The 25,712-nt window shown below is 33.9% G+C and overlaps 4 protein-coding genes across 4 annotated transcripts; 2 read left to right on the forward strand and 2 right to left on the reverse strand.

The window, feature by feature from the left end:
* Positions 1 to 705: 705 nt before the first annotated feature.
* HHP2 (heptahelical transmembrane protein2) lies at positions 706 to 3,881 on the forward strand. The gene is made up of 4 exons (XM_012216188.3): positions 706 to 1,131; positions 1,211 to 1,303; positions 1,428 to 1,512; positions 2,876 to 3,881. The coding sequence occupies exons 1-4, from the start codon at positions 881 to 883 to the stop codon at positions 3,530 to 3,532; spliced, it is 1,086 nt and encodes a 361-aa protein (XP_012071578.1). The 5' UTR covers positions 706 to 880; the 3' UTR covers positions 3,533 to 3,881.
* A 470-nt stretch (positions 3,882 to 4,351) lies between these two features.
* Positions 4,352 to 19,897, reverse strand: LOC105633563 (Tetratricopeptide repeat (TPR)-like superfamily protein). Its single transcript, XM_012216187.4, has 23 exons — positions 19,246 to 19,897; positions 18,882 to 18,943; positions 18,530 to 18,622; positions 15,970 to 16,042; positions 15,443 to 15,829; positions 15,268 to 15,332; positions 15,047 to 15,178; positions 14,893 to 14,934; positions 14,256 to 14,780; positions 14,008 to 14,165; positions 13,219 to 13,735; positions 12,943 to 13,005; positions 12,758 to 12,859; positions 11,293 to 11,613; positions 11,116 to 11,208; positions 10,926 to 11,027; positions 10,721 to 10,825; positions 10,081 to 10,214; positions 9,179 to 9,362; positions 7,879 to 8,010; positions 7,678 to 7,790; positions 6,985 to 7,063; positions 4,352 to 6,881 (listed from the first exon to the last, which is right to left on the reverse strand). Exons 1-23 carry the CDS (start codon positions 19,313 to 19,315, stop codon positions 4,821 to 4,823), a joined length of 5,613 nt encoding a protein of 1,870 aa, XP_012071577.1. The 5' UTR covers positions 19,316 to 19,897; the 3' UTR covers positions 4,352 to 4,820.
* A 1,312-nt stretch (positions 19,898 to 21,209) lies between these two features.
* On the reverse strand, positions 21,210 to 21,871 carry LOC105633562 (DNA-directed RNA polymerase subunit beta). Its single transcript, XM_012216184.4, has 2 exons — positions 21,510 to 21,871; positions 21,210 to 21,389 (listed from the first exon to the last, which is right to left on the reverse strand). Exons 1-2 carry the CDS (start codon positions 21,779 to 21,781, stop codon positions 21,257 to 21,259), a joined length of 405 nt encoding a protein of 134 aa, XP_012071574.1. The 5' UTR covers positions 21,782 to 21,871; the 3' UTR covers positions 21,210 to 21,256.
* A 175-nt stretch (positions 21,872 to 22,046) lies between these two features.
* Positions 22,047 to 25,668, forward strand: LOC105633561 (Transducin/WD40 repeat-like superfamily protein). The gene is made up of 5 exons (XM_012216183.4): positions 22,047 to 22,807; positions 23,938 to 24,007; positions 24,432 to 24,666; positions 24,960 to 25,033; positions 25,110 to 25,668. Exons 1-5 carry the CDS (start codon positions 22,173 to 22,175, stop codon positions 25,161 to 25,163), a joined length of 1,068 nt encoding a protein of 355 aa, XP_012071573.1. The 5' UTR covers positions 22,047 to 22,172; the 3' UTR covers positions 25,164 to 25,668.
* Positions 25,669 to 25,712: the final 44 nt, after the last annotated feature.

The following is a 25,712-nucleotide window of genomic DNA, read 5'->3' on the forward strand; positions in this document are numbered from 1 at the left end:
ATATAATTAATATATATAACTAAATACATATTCTATTATAATTTTTTAAAATTATTATTAAATATTAAAATTAATTAATTTTTCATATACAAAAATGGTCCGAACTTTCTCGCGCAATGCGGGAATTACATACACCGAGCTGCTTTTTTTTTTTTTTAATTGTTGAGATACTAAAGTTAAATTCATTTTTCCCATCAATGAAAATAAATTGCACCTTTGAGAAATTTTCCTCCCAAAATCACGACTTTTAAAATTTTTAAGTATTAAAATTTAGAATAAAAGGAGAAAAATTGAAATGTAGTAAAACTATAATTAAAAAAGTGTCCACGTTGCTGGTGAACTAAATTAACAAAAAAAACATATCCATTTCAAGAATAATATTATTCCATTTTAATTTCAAACCAAACATGGTCTTATAGATCACCTAATGTACATTTCTCACCTTCCGTCCATTTCTAAATACTCAAACCAGATAGTCGAAGACACGAAGCGCCCATACTTAAAAGAGCAATAATCCAACACGCCAAGCAAAATTAAATCTTGATTACGTGTCTACTGATAAATCAATAAACCACGATCAATCCAGTAACCAATAGCCACGTTTACAAATAAAATAAAAACGGTTGCACCTGATCACTCGTAAAAGAACACAGAGCACTTGTGGTATTCGAAAGTCTCACGCGCTTCTTCTGGTTTCATTACGCCACATACTCGTATAAATGGCGAAAGATCAAAAATAGAAACAAACGGAGAAAATAAAGAAAACTCACAAATTGATAAAAGAATTGGCCGGAGAGCTCTACAGATCCGGTTAACTACTCGCCGGGAACATAATCCCGGTTGTATTTCCGGCGAGATTTTTTAGAAGTTGTAAGATTGTATGAGAAAACGCGAAGCGAAAAGAAAAATCGGTAAGAAGATCATGGACGGAGAGAAAGCAGAGGAGGTGCTAGCGATGATGACGACGAAGGAGAAGAGAAAATTTGAGAAGAAGTTAGTGAAATTTAAAAATTTACCGGAGTATTTGCAAGATAATGAGTACATATTGGATTATTATAGGTGTGAATGGCCTTTGAAGGAGTCTTTGTTGAGCGTTTTCTCGTTGCACAATGAATCTCTTAATATATGGACGTAAGTGATGTTTTCTTTTAAGATAAATATTTATATATGCTTTTTTGTTATCTGAAACTTGAATTGTTGATTTGTTTAGGCATTTAGGAGGTTTTTTTATATTTTTGGCATTGACGGTGATGAGTTGTATGGAGAAGACGGAGCTTGGGGGTTTCATTACCGGTGTCCCCAGGTAATTTCTGGACTAACTCGGTTGATTTTTTTTCTTTCTTCAAATCATCTCTGTTATTCTTTGAAAAGAAGATGATCTTGACCTGTTTTTTGATTAGTGGAATTTGTGAAATTTGATTTGACAGAAGAAAAGTTTCTGGACCGTTGATGATGATGATGACGACGAAGAGCCATGAGTATAACGTCTCTGATAATAGTCACATGTTACCGGTAATTTCTGTGTTTTTGTTTTTTCTTTTTACCTAATTGTTTTTCGTTTAGCAAAGAAGTGAAAAGCAATTTGAATTTGCTTTGAGTCCTGAAAGCGAGATATTCCAAAAGCCGATATCTTTTCTTGGTGGGGGAGCACTCCATGTGAATACTTTGATTCTTATAGGCAATCTATTTTTACTTTTCATTTTTCTTTTTATTTTTTCCCACTATTGTTAATTTGTTATTCGTTCACGTCATGGCATCTGGCTCAGCATTAGCTATCTTCAAGTATCTTCTATGGTAAAAAACTAAGAACATGGCCGAACGCAAAATTTCATACTCAATTTTGTTAATTTAACTTTTGGCACCATAATTTTTATTTTGATCCGTTAAATACTTTGATTTATAAAATTACACTTATAAAATCAATTAATGAAAATTATTACTTTAAAAAGTTACTTTAATTACAAATCAAATCAATATTTTGCATATAATCGTCAAAAATCCTAAATACTATTATTTTTAGTATGAAAAAGTGCGTAATGTTATTAAAATTTACAAATTTTATAGTGCCACAAAATTAAAGTCACAAAATTTAAGGATGAGTTTATGTATTGGGCGGTAAAATATATATTTCCTAAGTGAATTTGTTATAGTCCCTGTTCCCTTGGATAATGAAAGTGAAATGCTATTTTTAAAATAATTCTTTTTTTTAAGGAATTCTTTTTATTTAATATATCAAAGCAGTTACAGTTTAATAGTGATTATGTTTTTTTTTTTTTTGAAAGGATAGTGATTATTATTTGAATAACATATATTTTTAGATAGAATTGCTAAGTATTACCGTAAAATTAAATATAAATAGGCGGTTGGATGCGAAAACATGAATGTGAATAAATAAATATAATCTTGACTGATTTATGTTTTCAATTGTTTATTATAAGTTACTTGATTATGTGGACTTATTATTTCTTAATATATCATATTATATTTGATAAGGTTGATATTTTAATTTAATAAAATAATAAAATAGTATATAGTTTTGCCGTTGGACTTTGTATTCAATATCCATTTCAAACATTGAGTACTTGTTTTGTATTGTGTGAAGGCATGAATATTGTAAATCTTGATATCTTCATCCCTTCAGAAATTTATGATATAGCAAAACCTTATATTCCGATCAGTCTAAAAGATATGGAAATACTCCTAGAAAGACTACTTTAAAAGAAAAAACAAGTACTAAGCATAGTAAGAGTATCAAATCTGTCAATATTTTGTCCATAAGTTTTGTGCATTTTGTTGGAATTTATAGAATTATGAGCGAAATTTTTGGAACTTGCGAATAGACTTAACATTGAACAACATAAATTGATTCTTGCAGGATGCACAGTTGAGGCACATTTCAAAAGACTTGGTTATATCTGAAGCTATTCCTAAATGGCCATGGTTTGTTTTCTTATCAGGAGCAATGGGTTGTTTAATCTGCAGCTCTCTCTCCCACCTCCTTGCTTCCCATTCCAAGCGCTTTAACGTTATCTTTTGGCGCTTAGACTATGCAGGCATTTCCCTCATGATTGTTTGTTCATTTTTTGCTCCAATCTATTATGTCTTCTATTGCAATCCATTTCCAAAGTTCTTTTACATTACCTCCATAACTGTAATTGGTGTCATTGCTATTATCACTCTCTTGGCTCCTACTCTCTCTTCTCCTCGTTATCGACCCTTCAGGGCTACCTTGTTCTTAATCATGGGGATGCTAGGTGTAATTCCTGCTGGGCACGCATTTTCTATTTATTGGGGAAATCCACAAATCATTATATCTCTTAGTCTTGAGCTTCTTATGGCTATTTTATATGCTATAGGGGTTGGGTTTTACGTGACCAGAGTACCAGAACGTTGGAAACCCGGTGCTTTTGATATTGCAGGACACAGTCACCAGATTTTTCATTTGTTTGTTGTTCTAGCTGCCCTTGCTCATAGTGCTGCAACGCTTATAATTCTTGATTTTCGCTGGAGATCACCTTCTTGTCCATCTTAGCTGGTAGGCATTGACTGTGTGTTGTTGTAATGGTTTTTTATACTCTAGTCCATATGCTAGCTCTTGTAGAACTTCGTGTTCTTAATACTAGTTAGAAATTTCTGCTCTTCTTTTGAAATAGAGGTAATTAATTCACATTCTTATGGGTTAATTACACAAGAAAAGAGTTTCTGAAGTTTGGCAAACTTTAGGGAGTATTTTGTAATTGACCCTGTAGTTTATATTTGTAATCCCAGATTTAGTAAAATTACCTCCGACCCACTCGCAAATCAAGTAGTTTTGCTTATTTTGGGGATGGCTTGCGGACAAGACATTCAGGCATTGGAAATGTAATACTGCTATTTGTTCATTGCTTTCTATACCAATTTATTGTACACCTTTATCTGGCATTACAATTTTAGCTGTTTTAAAAACAATACACTTCGTAAAAGAGTGTAAAACTTTGTGTCGAAAAACATACATACATACATACAAATATAAAAAAAAATAAAAATAAAAAAATAAAAACTTGGGTCTGCCACAATTTTTGGGGCAAAATATCTGAAATACCCTCCATGTAAATTGTGAGTAAAATCCACCACAATTAGACCTGTTAAGGGCATTTTAAACATTTTGTCTCATCTCAGTGAAAATTGTGTCTAAGCTCAAGTTGGGCCAATTGAGCAGCTAAGCCATCAGGTGATAAATGGAAATTAAAAATTAGTGCAAAGAGTTGAAACTTGAAACGAATTGCATTTTATTTTGACAGATGAATTACCTGGAAACCATAAACTACAAACAATTAAATTAATCGCTGTTATGAAAATATATAGTTATACGTGCAAAAAATTTAAACTTTATTACAGCAGATCAAAATGGGTTATAAAAGCTACGAGTACATTCAGGAAATTGTAAATCCTCAAAGGTTATTTTATTTATTTGACAATAAACAAAAAATATAGCACGAGAATAACGCCTAAAAAAAAAAAAAAAGAAAAAGAAAAAAAGAAGAAGGGATATTAATTTATGAATGTGCTGGTCAACATATCCTTCTCTTAATCATGGTGATTTTCTTTCACAAATCGATCCATCAACAAACTATTCTCCTCTTCAACAAAACCAAACTTTATCCGACAATATTCACATTTTTGAGGCCCACAGTTGACTATGTCAAACTCCGGAACAGTAAGTCATTACAGAGGCCTCCCTCAATTTTGTAAGATTATTATTTCTCCTCACTGCCATGAGGCCTGCGTTGCAAGCAAAGCACTGTTTATCTAAGGAAAAAAAGAAATTTAATTACCTTCAATCAACTTGTAACCTCAACAACCTCGGCTTCATTGTCGCTGTAATCTCCCCAGCATTTGCTCGGTTTCTCCTCGATCAAAATGCTATTGTTACATGATTCCTTTGCCATAGCAGTATCTCCGGTCAAAATAACTATATCTTTAGGATTTTCTTCAGTTTCAGGTTGTGTGTGTTCTTCATGGCTATTTTGCTCATTTGGCTGGTTTTCTACTACAGCTGAGGAGTTTTCTGAACCATTTGCAGATGCAGCTTCTGTTTGGTTTTCAGCACCCAAGTCGACAGAAACTGGTGTTGGTGTTTCTACTGAACTGACAGGAGATGCTGGGAACCCATTTTGAGTCACTGGACTACCATTTGTTGTTGCTGGATATCCGCTTGGTGACACTGGAATATTGGTTGGAGACATGGGGAAGCCATTTGGAGACACTGGCATGCCATTTGCACTAGCTAAATAACCATTTGGTGACACAGGATAGCCATTAAGGACCCAAGGCTGACCAGGTACAAATTCCGCAGCATGAGGGTTCATTATTCTAGGAGGGCTGAAGTGATTCCCATCCCCATTTTGTTCACCATTTTGGAAGTTAGGCTTGTTACGGGAAACCCGATTTCCAGATCTATTGTAGCCACCAGATAGCCTTGGACCATAAGGAACTCTAGCTGTTGCTGACTGGTGAGGGGATCTGCGAACCGGATTAACTGTAAGCATTGGAGGAATATTCACTGGTGGGGGAAGAATTCCTCCATGTTCTTTGAATCCTGGAACTGGAACTGGAACTGGAACTGAGCCAAAAACTGGAATTGTTGATGGGTTAAATGGGGGTGCAGCTGCAGAAAGTTTCTTTGTTGTCTCCTTCCCAGTTTCCGCATCATCTTGTTTTTCTCCTTCTGTCGGCGAAGACTTGACACTCATGCAGCCACTTGATACATCTTGAGAATTCTCATCTACTAGTTTTTCACTAGGAACTGAAGCATCCTTTTCTGCCAATAGAGCTGCACTTTCAGTTATAACAGATGGAGGCTCCAGATCATCACTTTTAGAAGAAGTGGTATTTGAATCTTTGGAAGTGTCTAAATTATCATGTGCAAGAACTGCAACATTTCCAGCATCGGCATTTATAACTTCATCAGCAGCAGTTTTATTGTCTACTATTCCAGATTCTTCTGCTGCTTGATTAGCATCAACAGATTTTTTTTCTTCTTGTGGCTTAATCATCCCCACTTCTGTTTCTGGATCTGCATTGATGGGAGTTTTCATTTCCTCAGGTTTCTGAACCTTTTCTTCCTTTGCATCTTTCAATACTGTCAACTCACCAACATTAACCACCGATGCAGCCACCTCATGGCTCAACTGAGGACTTTGTTCTGCAGGAAGATTTCCTTTTGGCAACTGTTCTGTCACTGCTTTGACAATTGTCCCAGGAGGAGCTAAAGCAACTTCTTTGTAGGAGAAAAGTTTTCCAGCTGCCTGAACACTTATTGGACTTGCCAACGAAGCCGATTTGGCAACTTGATCGATTGAAGCAGGGGTGGGTGGGGAAGATTTAGAGTTGGTTGATTTCTCTACTCCACCAGCAGTGGCACCAGAATTATTTTGCTTTGGACTGAAGCTTGCACTTTTAACAAACTTTTTAGGAACAGAAAGACTAGGTCCTGTGGTAGCAGCAGAGTCATTTGGAGATGTCCTCGGGGATGTAAAATTGGTGGGCTTTCCACGGAATCTTGATGATTGGGATACATTGATAAAGTTAGTATTTAATTTAGCCAGGCTTGGCCTCCTTGAACCAGAAGATTTGCGACTTGTAGGTGAACGGCCTTTAGGAACAGCTTCTTGCCACCCTTCATCTGATTCATCATCCGGTAGTATATCATCAACTGTATTCATTATTGTCTGTTCTGGTACACTCAAATCGGTTTTTTCATTCTTAGTTTCTGTAAATTGAACTTCAGATTTATTTTCTTTATCACTTGAATTCTCCACAGGATAAGTTGGTGAGAAATCTTCCTCCTTCTGAGATTCACCCAAGACAGTTTCCCAGTTTTGTCCTGGTTTGCCTTTAACCTGTGTGATCAGAAAAGAAACGTTATTAGATTAGTTGACAAAGTGAAAAGATTAATATGAGTAGCATAAGATAACAAAATATCCAGGTAAGAAATTTTAGGACCTTTGCACGAGCTTTCTTTTGAGCTTCTCTTGCTTTAATATCTGCATCTGGCGTTATATAATCCAAAAGGTCTGATACACTGGTTCAGAATGAGAAAGTATAGCAATTAGTCATTTAAAACAGTCTCAAGTTTCATGTGCCACTCTGGCTCTGTTCGGCAAAATTAGCTGGTTTAATAGTTGTTAACCATGGTAGTAGTCGCTTATTTTATTAGTGCTTCATCAAATGTTAAAGGGAATAATATTTAATAATATGCTGCCTCAAACTCTAAAATCTAACATTAACACTGTGTCACCGAACAATATTAATAATAGAAATTTTTGACCTTAGTCAAAACGCTAAATACTACATAAAAAGTCATTGCCGGACAAGGCCTCTAATCAAGGTAAGAGGTTAGTACAGTAGTGACTTTGATTCCACAAGTAGATAACATCATTTACAATGGTTTTAAATGACAAAAAGTGAGAGAAACCTATTAAAGATATGTCTTAGAAAACCACTCGAGTTATGAGAACAAGAGGCATAAAAATTATATTGAGAACAAGAGAAACCTATTAAAGATATGTCCAGCCAGCTTTAGACTTGAACATGACTTCATCTTTATGCATATAAAATAAAAATGAAAATAAAAGCTCATGTTACTATCTTATTATATCAAATGGAACCATGCATTTTTAAACCTAAAATTATTACCTTAAATGACCTTTACTTGAGATTGAGGCATCTGGCTTTGGAGTACCATTGCGTGCAGCTTCCTGCTGCTCTAGAGCCTTTGACTCAAAATACTCGAGCCATGCAGCTGCATCCTGTGAAAATCCATCACATAAATATTTCAGGAACAAGAATCGCATGATAAGATGATATTTGATATTTGAATATTAAACTCAATACTACCTGTGTGCGTAAATCCTCAGATCCAAGTTTAGCCTGAAGTATTTGTAGTGTAGTTTGTTCATGCTGAACACTTAAAGAGTACGCATCCATCAAAGAGAGAGCAATCGCTATGGCATGATAGCTGGCGGCAGTCTGAAAAAACCCGAAATGCATCAAGAATGAAAATTACGAATTATTACCCTACATTAGACAGTGAACATGCAGCACACAAGTCAAGCAGTTTGCTTCAAGAAGCAGGATATCATATCAATCTATAAGCTCATCATGCTTCTCATAATATTTGAGTTTTCCAAATAAATATTAAGGTCTTCTTAGTCAATGATCTATCAACATCCAGCTATCTCTTAAATACCTCACCTTATGATTCTCTTTCATCAGGATTTGGTAATTCAAAACTTGAAAGCAATACAAGAAAGGATTTAGAAGTTTGCAAGTCAATTACAGTCCTGTCAACTAGTGAAGCCTTATGCATTTTCTCTTCTCCTTTTCAACTTTTAAAGGCAGTCTATTAAAAAGGGAAGAAAAGGCCGAATAGTGTGTGCAGTGTGCATCATTAGATGGATGCTCCATATATATGCATATCCTCGCTGAGACATTTATCAAACCAAACAAAACAAATTTAAGTCAACTACAACAGATAAATCAGCAGTGATTTTCATGCATGGGATATTCCTAACTCATTGAAGAGTGGGGCCACAGTTTCAGATAGCATGAAGAGATACCAAGAGACCTGCCCTATAAACTTGTATTGCAATCCAACTTATTATTTTAATGGAAGTTCAGTGACAGAAATTTTAATCAATCGGTTGTTTGTCTTACAATCCTTTAGCTTTTGTTTAGATGGATGCAAAATATGGGAGGATGTAAAATAGGGGGTGAAAATGCATTGGAATTTTCAAATTACCTTGTTTGGTTTGGGTGAAAATATTAAGGTGTAAAATAAATTTATTTTACCTTGTACAATTTTCCTCTCAAAATGGATTGAAAAGTTACTATTCATATATAATAATAAAAATAAAATTATTTTACATCCTTATTTTACACCAATCCAAACAATTAGTGCAAAATAAGGAGGTAAAATGAATAGTATCATTTTACACGCTTATTTTATTACCTCCCTTATTTTACTTCCTCCCTCTTCCCAAACATAGCACTAGTGTTTTCACACTTGTAATTATCCAAGGTCTAATGGGAAAAAAAGAAATCCAATAACAATCTATTTGAGAAATTCTTCTTTTGCGTGTGTGTGTGTGTGTGTGAGTGAGATTGAGAGAGAGAAAGAGAGAGAGAGAGAGCTTGCCTGTATATGATCAGCACCAAGTAGTCTCTGGTTACACTTCAGAGCCTCATGGAGGTACCTAAGAGCAACATGAACATTGCCCAATCCTTCTTCCATCATTGCTACATTGATATAGGTGGCAGCAGTATTTGGATGGGATGGCCCACATGTTAAATGCAAAAGATACAATGCACGATTCACATACCTAGAAAAGCCAAAGAATAATCATAAGGGCACTTCTCTGAAGAGATTGAAGAAAATAAACCCACTCCTGAATAGATGAATAAATTTATATTGTTCTTTAGGATTTGCCTGCCCCTATTGGCACCATAATTGGCTTAAAACAAACTACTGCCAGACTCGGTTTTCCACATATCAGTGTCCAATTTTCTAGCACTGCACCAACACGCCTATGGAACAAGAATAATGGAAAATTACAAAATTAAAGCAATTGTCAAGTAAAACAGTATATAGACTTTAACTTTCATGAACTAAGATGGGTAGGATAGTATTATTTTCTTTAAATTTATGTTTGGAATACTGTCCTACTAGCTGCTAAGTCAGACCTGAAATTCTGCAAGCTCAGAACCTCACCTAAGCTTAGATCACCATTACCCAGACAGTACCATATTGTAAACTGGCTGGAATATTTTCTTTTCCCTTTTGGGATTTGAGGTAGGCTTAGGAGAAGGGAGCATACTACATATGCAAATGTGTAGTCAAACCCATATATCTAAAGTAACAAATCCCGCTGATTGGTTTCCATACTCTTTAAGGGAACAAACCCATCAAAGGAGGGAAATTGACTACATATGTAACTAAAAGAATCATACACCAGAAAGCTACTGGAGACTAATGAGGAACACCAATATGGGACAAAATCATCTACAAAAACGTTTTCCGATTTAAAAAATAAATCATACTTCAAGGCTAGTTCTGTGTGTTGAAGACGATAGTAGAAGACAGCTAGATCCCCATAACTCTTCATTGTATCAGGATGATCAAGCCCGAGTTCCCTCTCATTGATATCCAATGCTTTTTGCTGGTAAATGGTTGCCTAAATAAAGTGATGGAAGTTAGTGCATCGGAAACAATTAGAACAATTTATATCAAACATCACAGGGAAACATCTGGGCCAACGAGTTGGAATTGCGAATGGAATACTTCAAAATTAAGCAAATTTAATGCTTATTTTGTACGAATCTCAAATTCACTTTCATGCAGATTAGCAGTAAATATCTTTGCTATGCACTTATTTCCTAATAACAAGATATGTTTTTTCTTTTTCAAGATATTACAAAATTAGAAAAATTTGAGTGATTGTGAAATGCTTTTATTATAAATAAAGCAAAAAGAAGAGCCAAAGTAAAATATATTACCGGAAAGAAAAATGCACAATTCTAATTGTTATGGTCCTTATGGACATAGACAAAAATATATAATGTTATCCACAATCCTATAATCAATGAGTTTGATATTCTCTGGGTGACTAGATACTTAGCAGTTTAGCCCCGGAGAACATGCATAGAATGATAGAAGTATGCCACATGTTAAAGGACAAACCTGATTAAAATCTCCGGTGTGGTACAGCACTACAGCCAGCAGACTATAAGCTCCTGCAGTCATTCGATGATAAGGACCACAGACTGACACAAGTTTTGACAGTGCCTGCAAAATTCAAAGTGAAATTGATTTAAGTTACTGGTTGTATACAGTGATAAAAGAGAGAACCAAATGACAGTATAAAAGACGGGCAGTATCCTCGTACCTTAGTGCCATAATTAACAGCATCCTCCAATTTACCTTTATCCAAGGAAGTTTTAGATGATTCCAACAATGTGCGTCCATCTGCAGATGAACATGTAACATGCTGCAGGAAAGAAGTAACAGTGTCAAAGCAACTAATATACTATAGTAGAATAAAATTCCATTTCTAACATGATCTATCCATGTCTCACCTTATACACAGGAATCACACTTATGATATCTGACTTCCTAAAAGGGGATGCAGTATCCATGTTATAGTCCCTTGGAAGGAGCTCAAGCCCGACCTGGCAAAAGATGACTTCATTTATAAATTTATAATTTTATAAATTATCCTAAGACATTTCATGCATGAGGAACATTGTTCAAACCTTATGGGACAGCCCACGAAGAATTGCAAATTTTCTTATTTCCTGGCAGCTTTCATGCTTCCACCACCACCCAAACCTTTTGAAAAGGAAGGTTTCCACCCACTTCCACTTCAAATTATCATCATTTATAATGTCTGCGTCCTCATTTTCAGCTGAAGGTGTTCCTAGTAATATATTTAGACATGTTGCAACCGATGCAGCCAAGTCAGAAATATTACTAACTGCAGCCACAACAGCCTGTAATATGTGTTTGTAGGCTCGAACAATCATTTCATGCATACAGAGTGATTGCACATGAGGGAGCTTGTCAGCAAGTTCGACCTAGAATAACAGCAGGACAAAAGATTAAGCTTTCAATCCTCAATCCAGCTATGTAGCTACTTATACTTTGCACGAGCACTTTAAGTACAAAGTCACTGTTATTAGTTAGTTGGTGAGTTGAACTTTCAATGTAGTGATAATATGACAACATTGGAAAAAGAAATTTCATAGCACTAACTGGAACGGGATATGAATATGAATATGAATATGAATATGAGCACTCGACTGAAATTACCTCTCTCAAACAAACTTTGTAATTATTCTACTTGGGAAAAGAATCAACATGATAGAAACAGATGTAGTAGTAACATAATTTTTAGTCCTCCGCATAGGAATAGCCCCCACAAATCTTGGAGAATAGGACCTCTTCACAACTATCATTTTATGTTTAGTTTATTTCTGCATTAGCAGTATTTTTTTTATATTAGGGTTTTCTATTTTATTTTTCTCTATACAAGATTGTTGCCCCTTTAGGCATATTTGGTTTTTGATCGAATTAAATATTTTGGGTAACTATCTGGGAATTCTACATCAATAGACTCCAATATACATTCTAGAAGAGCTAAGGGCTTTTAACAACCCCTTATTAAAAGATAATAATCGGCCAAATTGGATTCATAAGAGCACCAACCAAAACTCCCCTTTTAGTTTCATTTTGAAGATCATGTTCCTTGTTATTGAGACAGCTGTTTAACTTTACAATTTTAAATAGGATCCTCAAATCAGCTTGCTTAATTAATTGCACCATCCTACCCACCCTAACAAACATTTACAAAGTATTCTGCTGTAATGATGGCAACAGAAGTAAATTCATTAAAGTGAATTTGTTAACTTATGCTGACATATGCAGCTAGATATGTTACTCTAATAAGCACAGCTGTCTAGTTACAAAGTATTCCAATTTAGGAAAAAATTATGGCCTTCTAGCCAATTAACTCCCCTTTCAACTAGATTTATTCCAAACATTAACAAGTGCAATAAATACTTGTTTTCTGCAGTAGCTTTACTTCCCCTTCTTTTTTTTTTACCAATCCACCACAAGGAAAGACTATGACGATTAAATCTTAGATGTAGTAAAATGTTATCTATCCAATGGCACCAAAGGTTAGTAAGATAATAAGAAAAGACATAATTGAGAATTTACCACACGTCCTAAAGAACACATCTGCAAACCCCTAGTATGCATAAAATCTGTCAAAGTTCTTCCATCAACTGGTGAAAGTTCAAGGGAGCCAAAATCAGCCACCTGAAAAGTTGAAAGCATGAATGGAGCAGTTTCATTGCAAAAATGTCAGCCATACATAAAACATGTATTATTGAGTAACTAACCAGTTTGGGAAGAGCCGTATCAGCATAGTATTTATGTGCCATTTCAATCAACTCCCCAGGTGACTGCGAAATCAACAAAACCGAACAAATGTGAATCTAAAAATTGCACAGGCTAAGTTCACATATAAGTGCATGTTTCTGAAGCATGCAAAATCAGAATTTGCCCAAGAATCCATAATCTCAGAGTTCAATTCTTGAGCTGATTATGTGAATCTTAAGAGAAGACATAAAGGAAATATTTAAGCAATAAATTTTCTCAAAAGCATAAGAAATTACCTTGAGATGAAGACCAGTTTCTGATTCTTTAAGGCGCAAATATGCAGCCTCATGCAGCAGTTTTTTCCATATGATTTCCATTTCCTCCTCTTTCTTCTCCAATTCCTTCTGACTAATACCATCCAGTTTCTTGTTCATGTCAAGGTTACCTGGAGTAACATCTTTTCCCTCTTCTCTGCTGCTTCTGACATCTATTTTCTTCTTTATCTCCTTTAGTAATGCACCTTGCTTTCCAAGTCCCTTCACAGTAGGCTCAGGCTTAGTTTCTTCAATTTTCTTAGACTCAGTTTTCCCTGAAGCCTGATTTTGCAAATGTTGAACCCAACATGCTCCTAGCTCCCATCTGATAGACTTTGTGGGTGTACTAGGTTCTTCCTGCAACTTTAGCAGACTATCTTCTAGTACTTTTCTCACCAAAGACCTAGCAAAATATAAGCCTTCAGATTCTCCAGTCTGCCCTCTCTGGACTGGACTACTTGATTGAGGTGTAGATGACTTGTGCAGTAGCATTCTCAAGCTGAAATGAAGAAAATAGAAATTAACAACTCATGATGCTCTTACGGTGATAAATTGCAATCCTATGAGGCAGATAATTTCTTAGAATGATATGTCTGCTGCATAGCGTGGGCACGCATGCAAGCAAGCACATGTTGTCCAGGAACAGGACAAAAAGTACGGATTTGGTTGTCATTGCTTAGGACTTAGGAGTATGTAAAACAATAGCAATTGATTAAGAGCTATTCATGGTCCATTTTTACTCGATAGCCTAAAGCTAGCAGATGAACAGACCTATTAACGTTCAAGGCATTCGCACCCCCTTCAGGCTGGTCTTCAATGTCAATATCCTGTGGAATAGGATTCCCCTCCCAATTTACATCAGCTGAAACTTTAACAACAGCTGTGTAGCCACAATGACGAACAACCACAACACCTAAAGTAGAAGTATCCTACAAGAGGTCAAGAGCAAAAAGTTCTTTCAGCAATTCATATAGCCTGCTTCAGTCAAAATAATGAATGCATAAAATTATTTTACTGACATGAACAGTTGCACTTTCATCAGCAGTTATGCCTTTAAGTAAATTTCTCTGAGCAAGCTCTTCCTGTGACATATCCAGTACCCGACTCCCGTCATTTTTACAATCCAACTTGGTACTTGCATCCGGAACATCTCTTGTCACCTTAATAATCAAATCTCCCACTTTTTCCTCAAGCAGAACTGATTTGATGGGATCATTTAAAGAGTTCTGATTGTTGTCAATAATACATTTGATCGCCACAACAGCTTTGAGAACAGAGACGTCGACAAATAAACTATGGAGCAGAAAAGCTTTCCTATCTCGGATTTGCCTTTCTTCTGCTGTTTTACAAGGCATTGCTGCTAAAATTGCAAACTCCTTTGCCCACGGCCTGTGATCATGTTTGCCATCTCTTCCTTGTCCACCTCCACTACCTCCCCAGTTCTCATCCTCATCGGGAAGTGGAGGGAAAACAGATGGGTTATCAGCAACAACTGGAGGAACAACCCATGTGTTTGCTCGAAAACCATAAGGAAGATTGCCAAACTAAAAATGAAATAAAAACAAAATAAAACAAAAGCTCCTTCCTCATATTAATATTTAGACCAGAAAAGGAGGGAAAAAGAGAGGAAAAAGAGGGAGGGAAGGTAAAACCTACTTTATTGTGCTCAGTGAATGCTTTCATGAGAGCCTTGTAAGCCTGAAAAAAAAAAAGAGAAGAAGTTTAATTTAATAAATAACAAGTGAATTTCAATAAAGAGACTGCACCAAAGATAATAAAAATATGTGAAATTAATTAAATTAGAACTTACAGCATCAAAGACTCTGCTGATCTGCTGGAGCAGACTAACCAAAGAGTGACAGAGAAGAACATGTTTCCCGGCAGGGTAAAACCCTTTCCGTGAAGCTACAATTGTCATCGGCTTTCCACTGCAAACCCTAACCTGCAATTACAATTTTGCAATCTATGATCAGCCAATAACCTAATTTCATTCAAAAATTAAAATAATAATAATAATAAAACAAGACTCACATCTATTTGGAAGAAATCATTTTCCGTTTTGTCTTCAAGGAATGGACGAGCCGATCTCCTAATGTCTGCAAGTTTTAACCCAAAAACATATAATTAATATAGCAAAAGACAATCATTATGAGAATTTCACAATTTTACTTTAAGAAAAAAGTACAATAATGAGGTAGAAACTTACACTGGACCGGCGGCGTGAGGTGCGAAAAAGAGAAGAAATCGTAGAACTGCCCCAGCCTCGGCGGCGGACACATTGAAATGGCTCCTGCCGCAGTGTCCATCTTCTCCGGTACGTCCTTACAACCATCCTTGCAACCGATTTTACAGTTGGCCACACCAATTTTCTTATCTTCTTCTCCTTTCGGCTTTGGATTGGGATTGTCTCCATTGTCGGAACCGGAGATCTGAATCGGATCTGTCTCCGACAAACCGGTATCCTTCGGACCAAACTCTTTCGAATTGGCTCGTCCAGCCGGTTTGGCCGACGATGGGCCGAACGAGGTGGTGCAGGCGACGATGTCGAGGAGTCGCCGGATATGAGCGACAGCTTGCTCTTCTGAGTAGTCCTCTGTAACGAAAAATTTCGAATTCTCGTTACGATTTCAATTCACGAAAATGCGTGGTTTTTGGGTAATGATCTGATGGTCGTCGTGAACAATTAACGTTGTGTATGTATTGGATTATATACCGTTGGATTTAAGGGGTTACCTTCAACGATGGTGAGGTGGCAGGGTTTTAGAGAGGCGATGTCTACGGAATCCTTGAGCCTTGGTCCCCGCACCTGTAAAAAGTTTAGCAGTTAGTTACACGTGTATCATCCACGTTATCATCAGCTTCTTTTTTTTTTTTTTGTTCTTTTAAATTTTTTAAGCCTGAATAATGCTAGACATTTTTTAAACATCACAAAATCTTAAGAGAGTAAATATATATTTTTTGTTCCTTTTGGTACAATGGGAAGAAATTAATCAAAATAGAAAAAGGAGGTATCATATTTTATTCGGAATAAGAAGTGGTACCAAAAAATGATTGTTAAATAATTAAAATTTTATAGTTAATTCTAGAGATAATTTTGTCTTTTAATTCAAATAAGTTGTATATTTTATTAAATCGGCTTTAAAAAAATTCATTAAAAAAATTTAAATAATCAAATTACTATTTTAGTCAGTTTATTAAATCAGCTCAAATAAATAGATTTACTTATTTTTATTTGAATGAATAATCTATAATCTATTTATTTTAATGTGTATAAATAGTATCTCATATCATACAGAAGTCAAGAGCGATTGCTTGTGTATCCAAAGAAAAGAGGAGGCATACGAGGCATTAAAATTAAAAATATATTATTTTTTTAATTATAGAGAAAACTTATATAAATATATATATATATATATGCAGAGCTACAATTGAAAAATAGGGGCCAAAATTTTTTTGAAAAGTTATGAAATGAAATTAAAAAATTATTAGTTCAATGGACAAAGTTAAAAAATTTCACTATTTAAAAGGGTAAATCTTCAAAAAAAAAAAATTTCTACTAAAAAAATACTCTCTCCGTCCAATTTTGTTTGCATGGATTGACAAAATATGTATATTAAAAATTTAGTCAATAAATATTATTTTGTTATTCTTTATCATTAGCTCATTAATATATTAATAAAACATTTTTATTTCATGAACAATCATAAAAATTATTATGAGAAAAATAATTGTTTAAATATACAAATTTAGAAACCCTGCAAAAATTTTGAGACATCCAAAAAATAATAACAAACAGACAAAATGGAACGAAAAGAATATGAATTTTCATAAAAAAAAAATCTTTATTAAAAAATATAGTCACTCTATCTAGTGCCACTATACCAAGGCTCAATTGAATAAAGATAAGAGTTTAAGAGTCTAGTTAATTTATTCAAACAAAAGTAAGAAAACTCAATTCATCAAAGAGGGGTAAAAATGAAAGTTCTCCGATTATAGTATTTTATATCAAAGAGGATAATTTCACGACCAATTCTCTCGATTTTTTTTTTTAATTTATGGTTTAGCGGGTACTAGTTTAGAGTTTCTCTCTATCTCTTTTATCTCTGATTTATCTAATCCTAGTTTTTATTTGGGACTGCCGTTGTTAATCAGCGGTAGCCCCCTGCTTTTCTTTTTTCTTTTTGCTTATAATCTTTAATTCGATTTTAATAAACTCACTTCTATTTTCTTTTAATAGATCTGTTTTTTCTTTTTTCTTTTCATTATTGCTTTGTCTTCATATTTGAAGTTTTTTTGTCCTTTGTTCTGTGATGATTTAGTTCATTCTTTGTGAAAATTTATTTTTAAAATGTATGATATTTGATTTTATTTGATTGGAGAATTTAGATATTGTTTTACTGATGTGTATTCCACGAGAGTTTAGTTCATTCTTTGTGAAAGTTTATTTTTAAAATATATGATATTTGATTTTATTTGATTGTAGAATTTAGATACTGTTTTACTGATGTGTATTTTCGATCAATAGAGTCTGGTAGTGCGGCATATTCCTCCATTAATGCTATTAATGCATAGTGGCTTTAACTCATCCATGTACGTTATACGCAAAAAGTTTTTGAAAAAACAATCAAAGTATAGAAGATCCAGAGGAGTTATTATGTCGTCCAAACCAATTAAAAGACTAGTTGTTACTATGAAGATTTATATCGGTCAAAGTTATCTTCAAGCGGAAAAATCCAATATTATTATTATTTTTTTAGTTTTATTATTCAAAAGAAAATAGATTATTGTTTTGTTGTCAAATGATCAATGAACTTTCTATTAATTATAATAGTAAGTTCAATGTCTGGTTTAATTGAATATTTTGTAATACTTGATTTTATTATTAATGAATTATATTTCTAAAAAAAATTCTCTCGATATTTAAATATTAGTATAATTATTATGCTACTAAACACTATAAATAATAATAATAATAATAATAATAATAATACTTTAGTCTAGATTAAGCATTAAATATTACCTTGAAAAATTTTACTTTTTTTATTCTTAGTTGAAATATATTAATCATTTTGTAACATAACTTGTTACCTTACTAAATTATGTAATAATAAAAATATTGTTTTAAGCTTTATTTGCATTAATGGGGTTATCTATTAAAACATGTAATCCACAATATTATTTTTACATTCACTCCCTTCCTCTCAAGAAGTAAAAGAGAAAAATTGGACCAAGGACAAATTTTTGGCAAATTGCGTGGGTGAAAAATACAAAATAGTAAAAGAAGAAGGGTTACCTCGTGAGACAGAGAGAAGTTGGTCAAATGACATGTCTCGACGTGTACACCTAAAAGCCTTCTCACATCCAAGATCCGATCCGTTGAGATACCCTACGAAATATTTATTCAACCAATTAAAATTTTGAGATATTATTAATAGAAAATTGAAACAAAAGTAAAAATACCCTCTTGAAAAATAAAGTGTAAATTAGAATGCATTCCTTATATACATTGATATTAATATTAATATTCATCAATTAATATAATTATCATTTTTAATTACATATCCATATTTTTGATATCACAAATGGAATTTTCATGTTTATTATAATAAATAAATTAGATATAACACAAAAAATTAAATAAATACCTTGAGAGTAACTTGTGAGTCATCTGGTGTTTCCACAGTGATTTCAACAACAGTAGGCAAAACTGTACATTGCATGAAATTTGAACAAATTATAATTAAAAATAACAATTTATTCCATATAAATTATTTTAATTATTATTATTATTATTATTGTTATTATTATTATTATTATACATAATAAATATAAAACAGCATTGGTACGAAAAGATAAAGAGATAAGAGGGAAAAGAAAGATTGGAAGTGAAAATCTTTGAACCATACATTAATTTTTCTATTATACATTTAGCTATTTATAAAATTTAAATTAGTATAATAGAAATAAATAAAAATATATTAATATTAATATGACAATGAAAACAGAGACCTTTCTCTTCCTTCTTCTTTTTGTCTCCCTTGGCTTTATGAGTTTTTGCCTTGCCAGTTTTAGGAGCCATTTTGCATAAAAAATTAATAAAATAAGAACTCTGTTGGAATCTTAAATAGGTAATTTATTTTTAGTTGATAATAAAAGAACTCTGTGAATTGCTCAATTGAATGAATAATTTCTATCAGCATGCAAAATCTTTAACAGAAACAAGAAAATGAGCAAAATAACTCAATCCAACCAAGCAGTACTCTTTGCCTTTCAAATACAAGAAACAAGAAAGCAGTTTCAAGAAAACTGGAAGGGAACGAAAGTTCAAGAATTGATATGTCAAAGAAATAGCTAAAAAGATAAAGAAAGCGGTTTCCTTTTTTCTCTGTGTTTCATAGTTAGGAAATAGAGAGAGGGAGACAAAGTGAAGATAGAGAAATGAACTGAAGTAGAGAGTGTGTAATGATAAAAGTGCGAGGAAGAAAGGAAACTGGGGACAGAATTGAAGAGCATAAGAGAGAGAGAGACAGAGAGAGAAAGATAACTTAAATTCTTGAAAAGAGGATATATTGAGAGAGAGAGGATGGATAGGATAAGGTAAGCCGAGACCTTTCTCATACACAAAAGCACAGAAAGAATGTAAGGTTTAGCAATTTCAGGCCTCTCATTTTTTAAAATTATATTTCCTTCATAGCACCTCATCGCTTTCTTTCTTTCTCTATAGGCTAAAGCTATCCTTGTTGTTATATATATGTAGATTGTCTTCCTCTCCTTTACTTTTCTTTTTCTAGAATTGGAAAATGGTAATTTTGTCTTTGTAAAGTTTACTAGACTTTACTTGGTTGGGACAAATTTATTCACTCGTATATTTTATATAAAAAAATCTCGTAATATCCTTAGCTTTATCAAAAATTTATCATATTTCTAAAATTATTAATTTTGATAGCATTACGCTTGTCTTCGTACCAACAAAAATAGTTTTCTAATATTTTTAATTTTATAAGTAAAATGTTGATTCGATGTGCGGTTATCACAATTTTTAATTTTATGAGGTATTTCTTTAATAAAAAAAAGTCAAACTATATATTGGGAGCATCATAAAAAATATATATATATATATATATATATATATATATATAAGTACTAACAACGCAACTATATATTTAATATATATGTACTAAGAACAGACATGCATTTAGCACACAGCCACATGTGGGGTAGCAAAAAATATCACACAACCAATATGTATACACAAAATACATTTGTGTGTGTGGTGTTAGTAAAATCTTCTACGTATTCATGGGTGTGTTGTTAGTACTTTTAAATGCGACATTATACTAAAATGTAATTTATATTAAACGTGGCTTCCAAGTTCGTAATTTATATTAAACATGACTTCTAAGTTCTAAGTATGTAATTTAGGTAACTTCCTGTTTTCCAAGTTCTATTCAGATTTAAGTACGTTGCTTCCAAGTACGTAAATTTGGCAAGTTGAAAGTTATCAACTTTCTATTTTATATTAAATGTGTCGTCAGAGTTTCATTTAATTATATAATAAGTTTATTTATTTGGAAGGTAATATATTTTCCATGTATTTACTGATATCAACCACTGTAAAAAAACGATAATTAGCGACTAATTAAAAAATATATTGATGAACTTGTTATCAGTCACATATCCTGACTTTTTTGTGATAAACTTGTTTGAAAAATATTTTTCGAATTTTCCATGTTTAGAATATTCAGAAAAAATTAATCAAAGGAAAATATTTTTCTAACCAAAGAGAAAAATAAACCATTTAAAAAAAACTTCAACTTTTAAATAAAATTTTCTCAATAATTATAATTTAAAGTAAAATTTTATTTATAAATATAATTCATTTGTTGATAAAGTGTCTAACATGACATAATATAGACATATATTAATTATTATATTGAAATATCAGAAAGTATAATTCTATGGAAATAAATAAATAAAAAAAAATACCAGATTGTATTTACTCTTGAATTTCATAATATGTTTAAGCTTGTTCTTTTCTTGAAATAGAGAATACAAGAAAAATACACAAAGGAATAACTACAAAAGCTGCAATCTTTAGCAAGTCTTCACTCTCCTTAGAGATCACACCAATTCTTGACCAATCTCCACTGTACCTATCAATTGAAATAATAATAATAATAATAATTTGAATTGTTTATCTTATGCATATTATAGATAAGAATTTATGAGGAATAGAAATAGTGTACATGTATGTGGAAGGAAAGAAAGCTTACCCAGCATCTATGAAGCCCAATCCAAATACTGCAACGGCAGACTGAGAAAGAATTGAATTTGAAACTCTTAGTGGAAAAAAAGGTTGTTTCTTTTGAGTTTTTGAATCCTCAGACAAATCATCCCTCTTTTTAGCCAATGTGGCGAAGTATTTTTGGCCATTTTTCTTTGGAGGATAGAGATTGGAGGAAGAAGAAGAAGAAGAAGAAGAAGAAGAAAGGTTGTTAAAGAAGAAAAGGGTTCTGTTTTCTATGGCCACCATTGCATTTCGCATTTGGGCCTGTGGATTTTCGGTTTTACCATCTTATCCTATAATAGGGCTATAACATCTGAAAAAAGGAAGTTGCAATGGCATGGTGAGCTTTGTAATTTTTGATATTATTATTATTAATGATTTGCATTTAAAAAAAAAAATTTACATATAAAAATAGTGAGTATGTTTTAATATATAATTTATTATTATCATCATTAGATATATAAAGTAAAAATTAAATTTTAAATAATTTTAAATATATATAAAAATAATTAGCGTGGCGGGCACGTGGGCTGGCTGAGGCCTGCGAGCCCAGCAGTTGTTTCCGAATTCTTTTCGAACCGAAGTCTCACCATCTTCTTCCCTCTGTATCTGAAACAGAAAACCCCTCCTGAACCCTCCAAGCCTAACAATGGCGATAACAGGTCTCCCACAACCGCCCCAAATCCACAGACTCCCTCAATTTAGATACGTCGATTCAGTCCGATGGCTTCCTTCTCTTTCTCCATTCCAAAAATCCCTCATTTTCGCTTTTTACGACGCTGACACCAGCACTCCCTCTCTCGAAGTTCACTCTCTAAGCTCCTCAAAAACTCTAGCTTTACTCTCCTCTTGGACCCCACCTTCTCGCATCTCCTCCCTCAAATCCACCTCTTCTATCATCGCCGCCTCCACGTTTTCCGGTTCCCTCTACATCTTCCCTACTGCTGACAAAAGCCATGAATCTTTGGCTATGGAGCCGCAGGTGTCAGTGGTGGGTGTGGATTTTCATTTGGGGTCCATTGGGGGAGTGGATTTGATGGAGGGAGGGAGTGAGTGTGTTAGCGTTGGCGAAGATGGGAGGATAAATTTGGTTAGGGTTTTTGTCGAGGGTTCTTATGGAAAGGGAAATTTTAGGAGGGTTTTTGATGGGAATGGATTGGTTTCTTATACAGCTGTGAAATGGGCTTCGCCAACTGAGTTTGTTACCGGTGGTTATGGCTTTGGGCTCCAATGGTGGGACCTTAGACGACCTGGTGCTGCTGTTGCTCAATTCCAGGGTAACTGGTGAGTGCATATCTATGTTTATGGCACATTTGTGATGTAATTGGATTTTTCATAGTAATATTTTGTAGTTGATATTTTCTTGCAGTTGAAATTTGGACCTTACTAGACGTTGAATTATTAAAGTGGTGGTTTTGGGTATATTACTGTTGTTGATCTATAATATAAGTGCAATGTTCTAGGATATTACCTGTTCTATAGATGCGTGTGTGACTTGGGATAAATGATATTACTCTTGTCCATTTTCTAATCTCTTGGTTGCTGAATTGTTTAACCTGCTTAGTATGTGATTCTTTACGAATGGTCTGGCTAATAATTGTCAATACTGCAGCAAAATTAGTAGAGAGGAACGCAGACAAAACTTGACTTGTATTATGCTCGCGTATTATTTGGTTGAACAGTAGTTTAATTGGGGGAAAAATGTTGTGGTTTGCTTAAAGTTCTTCGTCAATGAAGTTTTTCCTTTAATAGCTTTTCTGTTCCGATAATGTAGGAGATAATTGATGGGGAATCAAGATTGCTTGTCAGCGGTCCTAGAGTTTCATTTCTTGGGATTGAGACTAAAAGTATTTGTATCCCCAATTATGGGTTATCACTTGTTCTACCACCATCTCCACAATATAACTGTTACTTTTAAGTTTCAATTGTCAACCATCATTTCTTGGAGTCACCACTTACAACCTTTGTGAAAACTAATGATCCGCCATTCCTTTTTTGGTTGTTACTTTCCATTTTCAATACTGCCATCAGAACCAACACTGACACAAGTGTGTACACTTCATGAGAATCTTGATGAGGAAACAAAAAGCGAAAATAGAATAACACACGTGAATAGCAAAATATTTAATATGACAAGCAGAAAATTGTGTGTGCATCTTATACTTAAAAATATGTGAAGTTATTAGATGTAGTTGCAGAGCTCTACATTGGAATTATTATAAAGCATCTATATAACATTCAGGATGAGAAATTAAGTAGCATGCAAGTGATCTGCCTGCACTAGTGATTAAAAATGGTTTATTGATCACATGCTTGGCTGCTTGTTTGATGCATTTATGCATTTACACAATATTACAAATCTTAGTCACTATGGCAAGAATTGTATTGATTTTCCTATGGGGTTATTACTGTAGGGATCATAGAACAACTTCTGGGATCATACACTCCATTGATATTCATCCATCAAGAAAGCACACATGTCTGGTAAGATAGCTGCTCCACCAATATCTTCATTCCGATTTAATATGTGAATGGTTATGGATGTCACTTGTTAGCAGAATTCCTTGTCTATTTTGTTTGCATGCATGCAGGAAATTTTTGCTGGTCTGCTAGCTGTCTATCCACTCCCTGCCACTATTATCTTCGTTAATAAATCTTTGTGGATTTATGCAGCAGAAATTATGTTTATTTAACTCCAGTTAGTATTATTAGTTGCTAATACTTAGTGATAAAAGATGTAGGAGGAAAGGTGATTTGACTGTCTCAAACCATAGTGAAGTTGACATAATGGATTAGCTAGTGAAAATTTAATTGGTTCACACAGTTTTCCTGCTCAAAGACGACACTTATTTTGATTTGCGATGAGATGTTTTCGTTCAGTTTGAATTTTAAGCTGATTAATTTTTAGGCAGGAGGTTCTTCAGGCACTGTATTTGCCTGGGATCTACGCTGGCAACAAGAACCAATTATTCTTTCTGGGGTTAGGACAAATGAATTGATGACCCATTCATTATCTGGAAGTGATATTTGGGAGGTTCAGTATGACAGCTACATGAAGTCTTCTGGAAATAATATCTCATCCTCACGGATCTTACCTGCAATGACCTGCTCAGAAGATGGGATCCTTGCTGTTATTGAACAAGGTCGGAAGTATTTTCTTTTTTTTTTTTTTTTTTTTTTTTTTTTTAACAAAAATAAAATAAAATAAAAGATATGGATCTCCAGCTAAGATTGTTCATATTATCTAGTGATCTACTATCATTGTTCTTGTTAACCATATCTCAGGTCAGACTATTGAGTATTAAATCTTTGATTATATGTTTATTTGCTGATTGATTAAATGAGTGTGCTATGATATTGGAAAATCAAATGTGCCTTGGATACTTAAATCAGGACTGATTAAGTGTGCATGTTTGTTTTTCTTCTGCTTCTTTAGGCGAGGAACCCAATGAGCTCTTGGCTGAACCATGTGCAATCAACTGCTTTGACATTGATCGCCAAAACCCTTTGGTATGTTGAAAGCTTGCACATATATTGTAAAAGTTCAGAGAAATATATTTTTGATGTTCTATGTACTGCTGTGCAGGATGTGATTTGCAGTCTGGAGTGGGAGTCTGTAGCCATAGTGTCAAGACCCTAGTTGGACATGGAGAATGCAAAGCTAAAGTAAAAAATGATTTAATTTTTCGGACCTGTTATCAGGGCAAAGCTTTTTACAGCCATCTGGAGTTAAAGCACCGCATCATGCATGTGCTAGAAGCGTAGAGCAAGTCTTGTTTATTCTTTTGTTGGGCATGTTCTTGTATCAGTGATTTACAAACAATTATAATGCCCTGTATTTACGAATTGTGAGCCCATTGTGCATGACAGGCTTGCTGTTGTTGGAAGCACTTGATAAGCACTGATTTCTCATCAGCGTAACCTCCCAGAATCAGTGTGTGCCATGCAGAATTACTGCGTATTGGTACCTTGAGACTTGACTGTTTCCCTATCTGCAGAAGCTGGCTTGATGTTGTAATTGATTCCAAAGAAACGCAATTTGATTTTACTTTTTTGACAACAGTAGTACAGTGAAAAGCTTGTTTGCTTGCAGTACATTTTTTTGTGATTACAGAAGAAGTTGAAATCTAAAGTGGTTTGGTTAATTTTTTGCCTCCTACCTTATGATGTCCTTCCCCATCACATTGAA

Source organism: Jatropha curcas, chromosome 8 (assembly GCF_041381405.1).
Source record: "Jatropha curcas cultivar XTBG-Jc1 chromosome 8, XTBG_Jcur_1.0, whole genome shotgun sequence".
In the NCBI taxonomy this organism is placed as follows: domain Eukaryota; kingdom Viridiplantae; phylum Streptophyta; class Magnoliopsida; order Malpighiales; family Euphorbiaceae; genus Jatropha; species Jatropha curcas.

What these genes read in the sequence shown, in the direction of transcription:
- HHP2 (XM_012216188.3), top strand. Translation starts at nt 881, where the DNA reads ATGAGAAAACGCGAAGCGAAAAGAAAAATCGGTAAGAAGATCATGGAC. An exon ending in TTCATTACCGGTGTCCCCAG is followed by an intron (nt 1,304 to 1,427) that starts GTAATTTCTGGA and finishes TTGATTTGACAG; the next exon opens with AAGAAAAGTTTCTGGACCGT. An exon ending in ATAATAGTCACATGTTACCG is followed by an intron (nt 1,513 to 2,875) that starts GTAATTTCTGTG and finishes TGATTCTTGCAG; the next exon opens with GATGCACAGTTGAGGCACAT.
- LOC105633561 (XM_012216183.4), top strand. Translation starts at nt 22,173, where the DNA reads ATGGCGATAACAGGTCTCCCACAACCGCCCCAAATCCACAGACTCCCT. An exon ending in GCTCAATTCCAGGGTAACTG is followed by an intron (nt 22,808 to 23,937) that starts GTGAGTGCATAT and finishes TTATTACTGTAG; the next exon opens with GGATCATAGAACAACTTCTG. An exon ending in TTGATCGCCAAAACCCTTTG is followed by an intron (nt 25,034 to 25,109) that starts GTATGTTGAAAG and finishes ACTGCTGTGCAG; the next exon opens with GATGTGATTTGCAGTCTGGA.
- LOC105633563 (XM_012216187.4), bottom strand. Translation starts at nt 19,315, where the DNA reads ATGGCTCCTAAAACTGGCAAGGCAAAAACTCATAAAGCCAAGGGAGAC. An exon ending in ATGATTTCTTCCAAATAGAT is followed by an intron (nt 15,179 to 15,267) that starts GTGAGTCTTGTT and finishes TTGTAATTGCAG; the next exon opens with GTTAGGGTTTGCAGTGGAAA. An exon ending in TCAGCAGAGTCTTTGATGCT is followed by an intron (nt 14,935 to 15,046) that starts GTAAGTTCTAAT and finishes TTTTTTTTTCAG; the next exon opens with GCTTACAAGGCTCTCATGAA.
- LOC105633562 (XM_012216184.4), bottom strand. Translation starts at nt 21,781, where the DNA reads ATGCGAAATGCAATGGTGGCCATAGAAAACAGAACCCTTTTCTTCTTT. An exon ending in TTGGGCTTCATAGATGCTGG is followed by an intron (nt 21,390 to 21,509) that starts GTAAGCTTTCTT and finishes TTCAATTGATAG; the next exon opens with GTACAGTGGAGATTGGTCAA.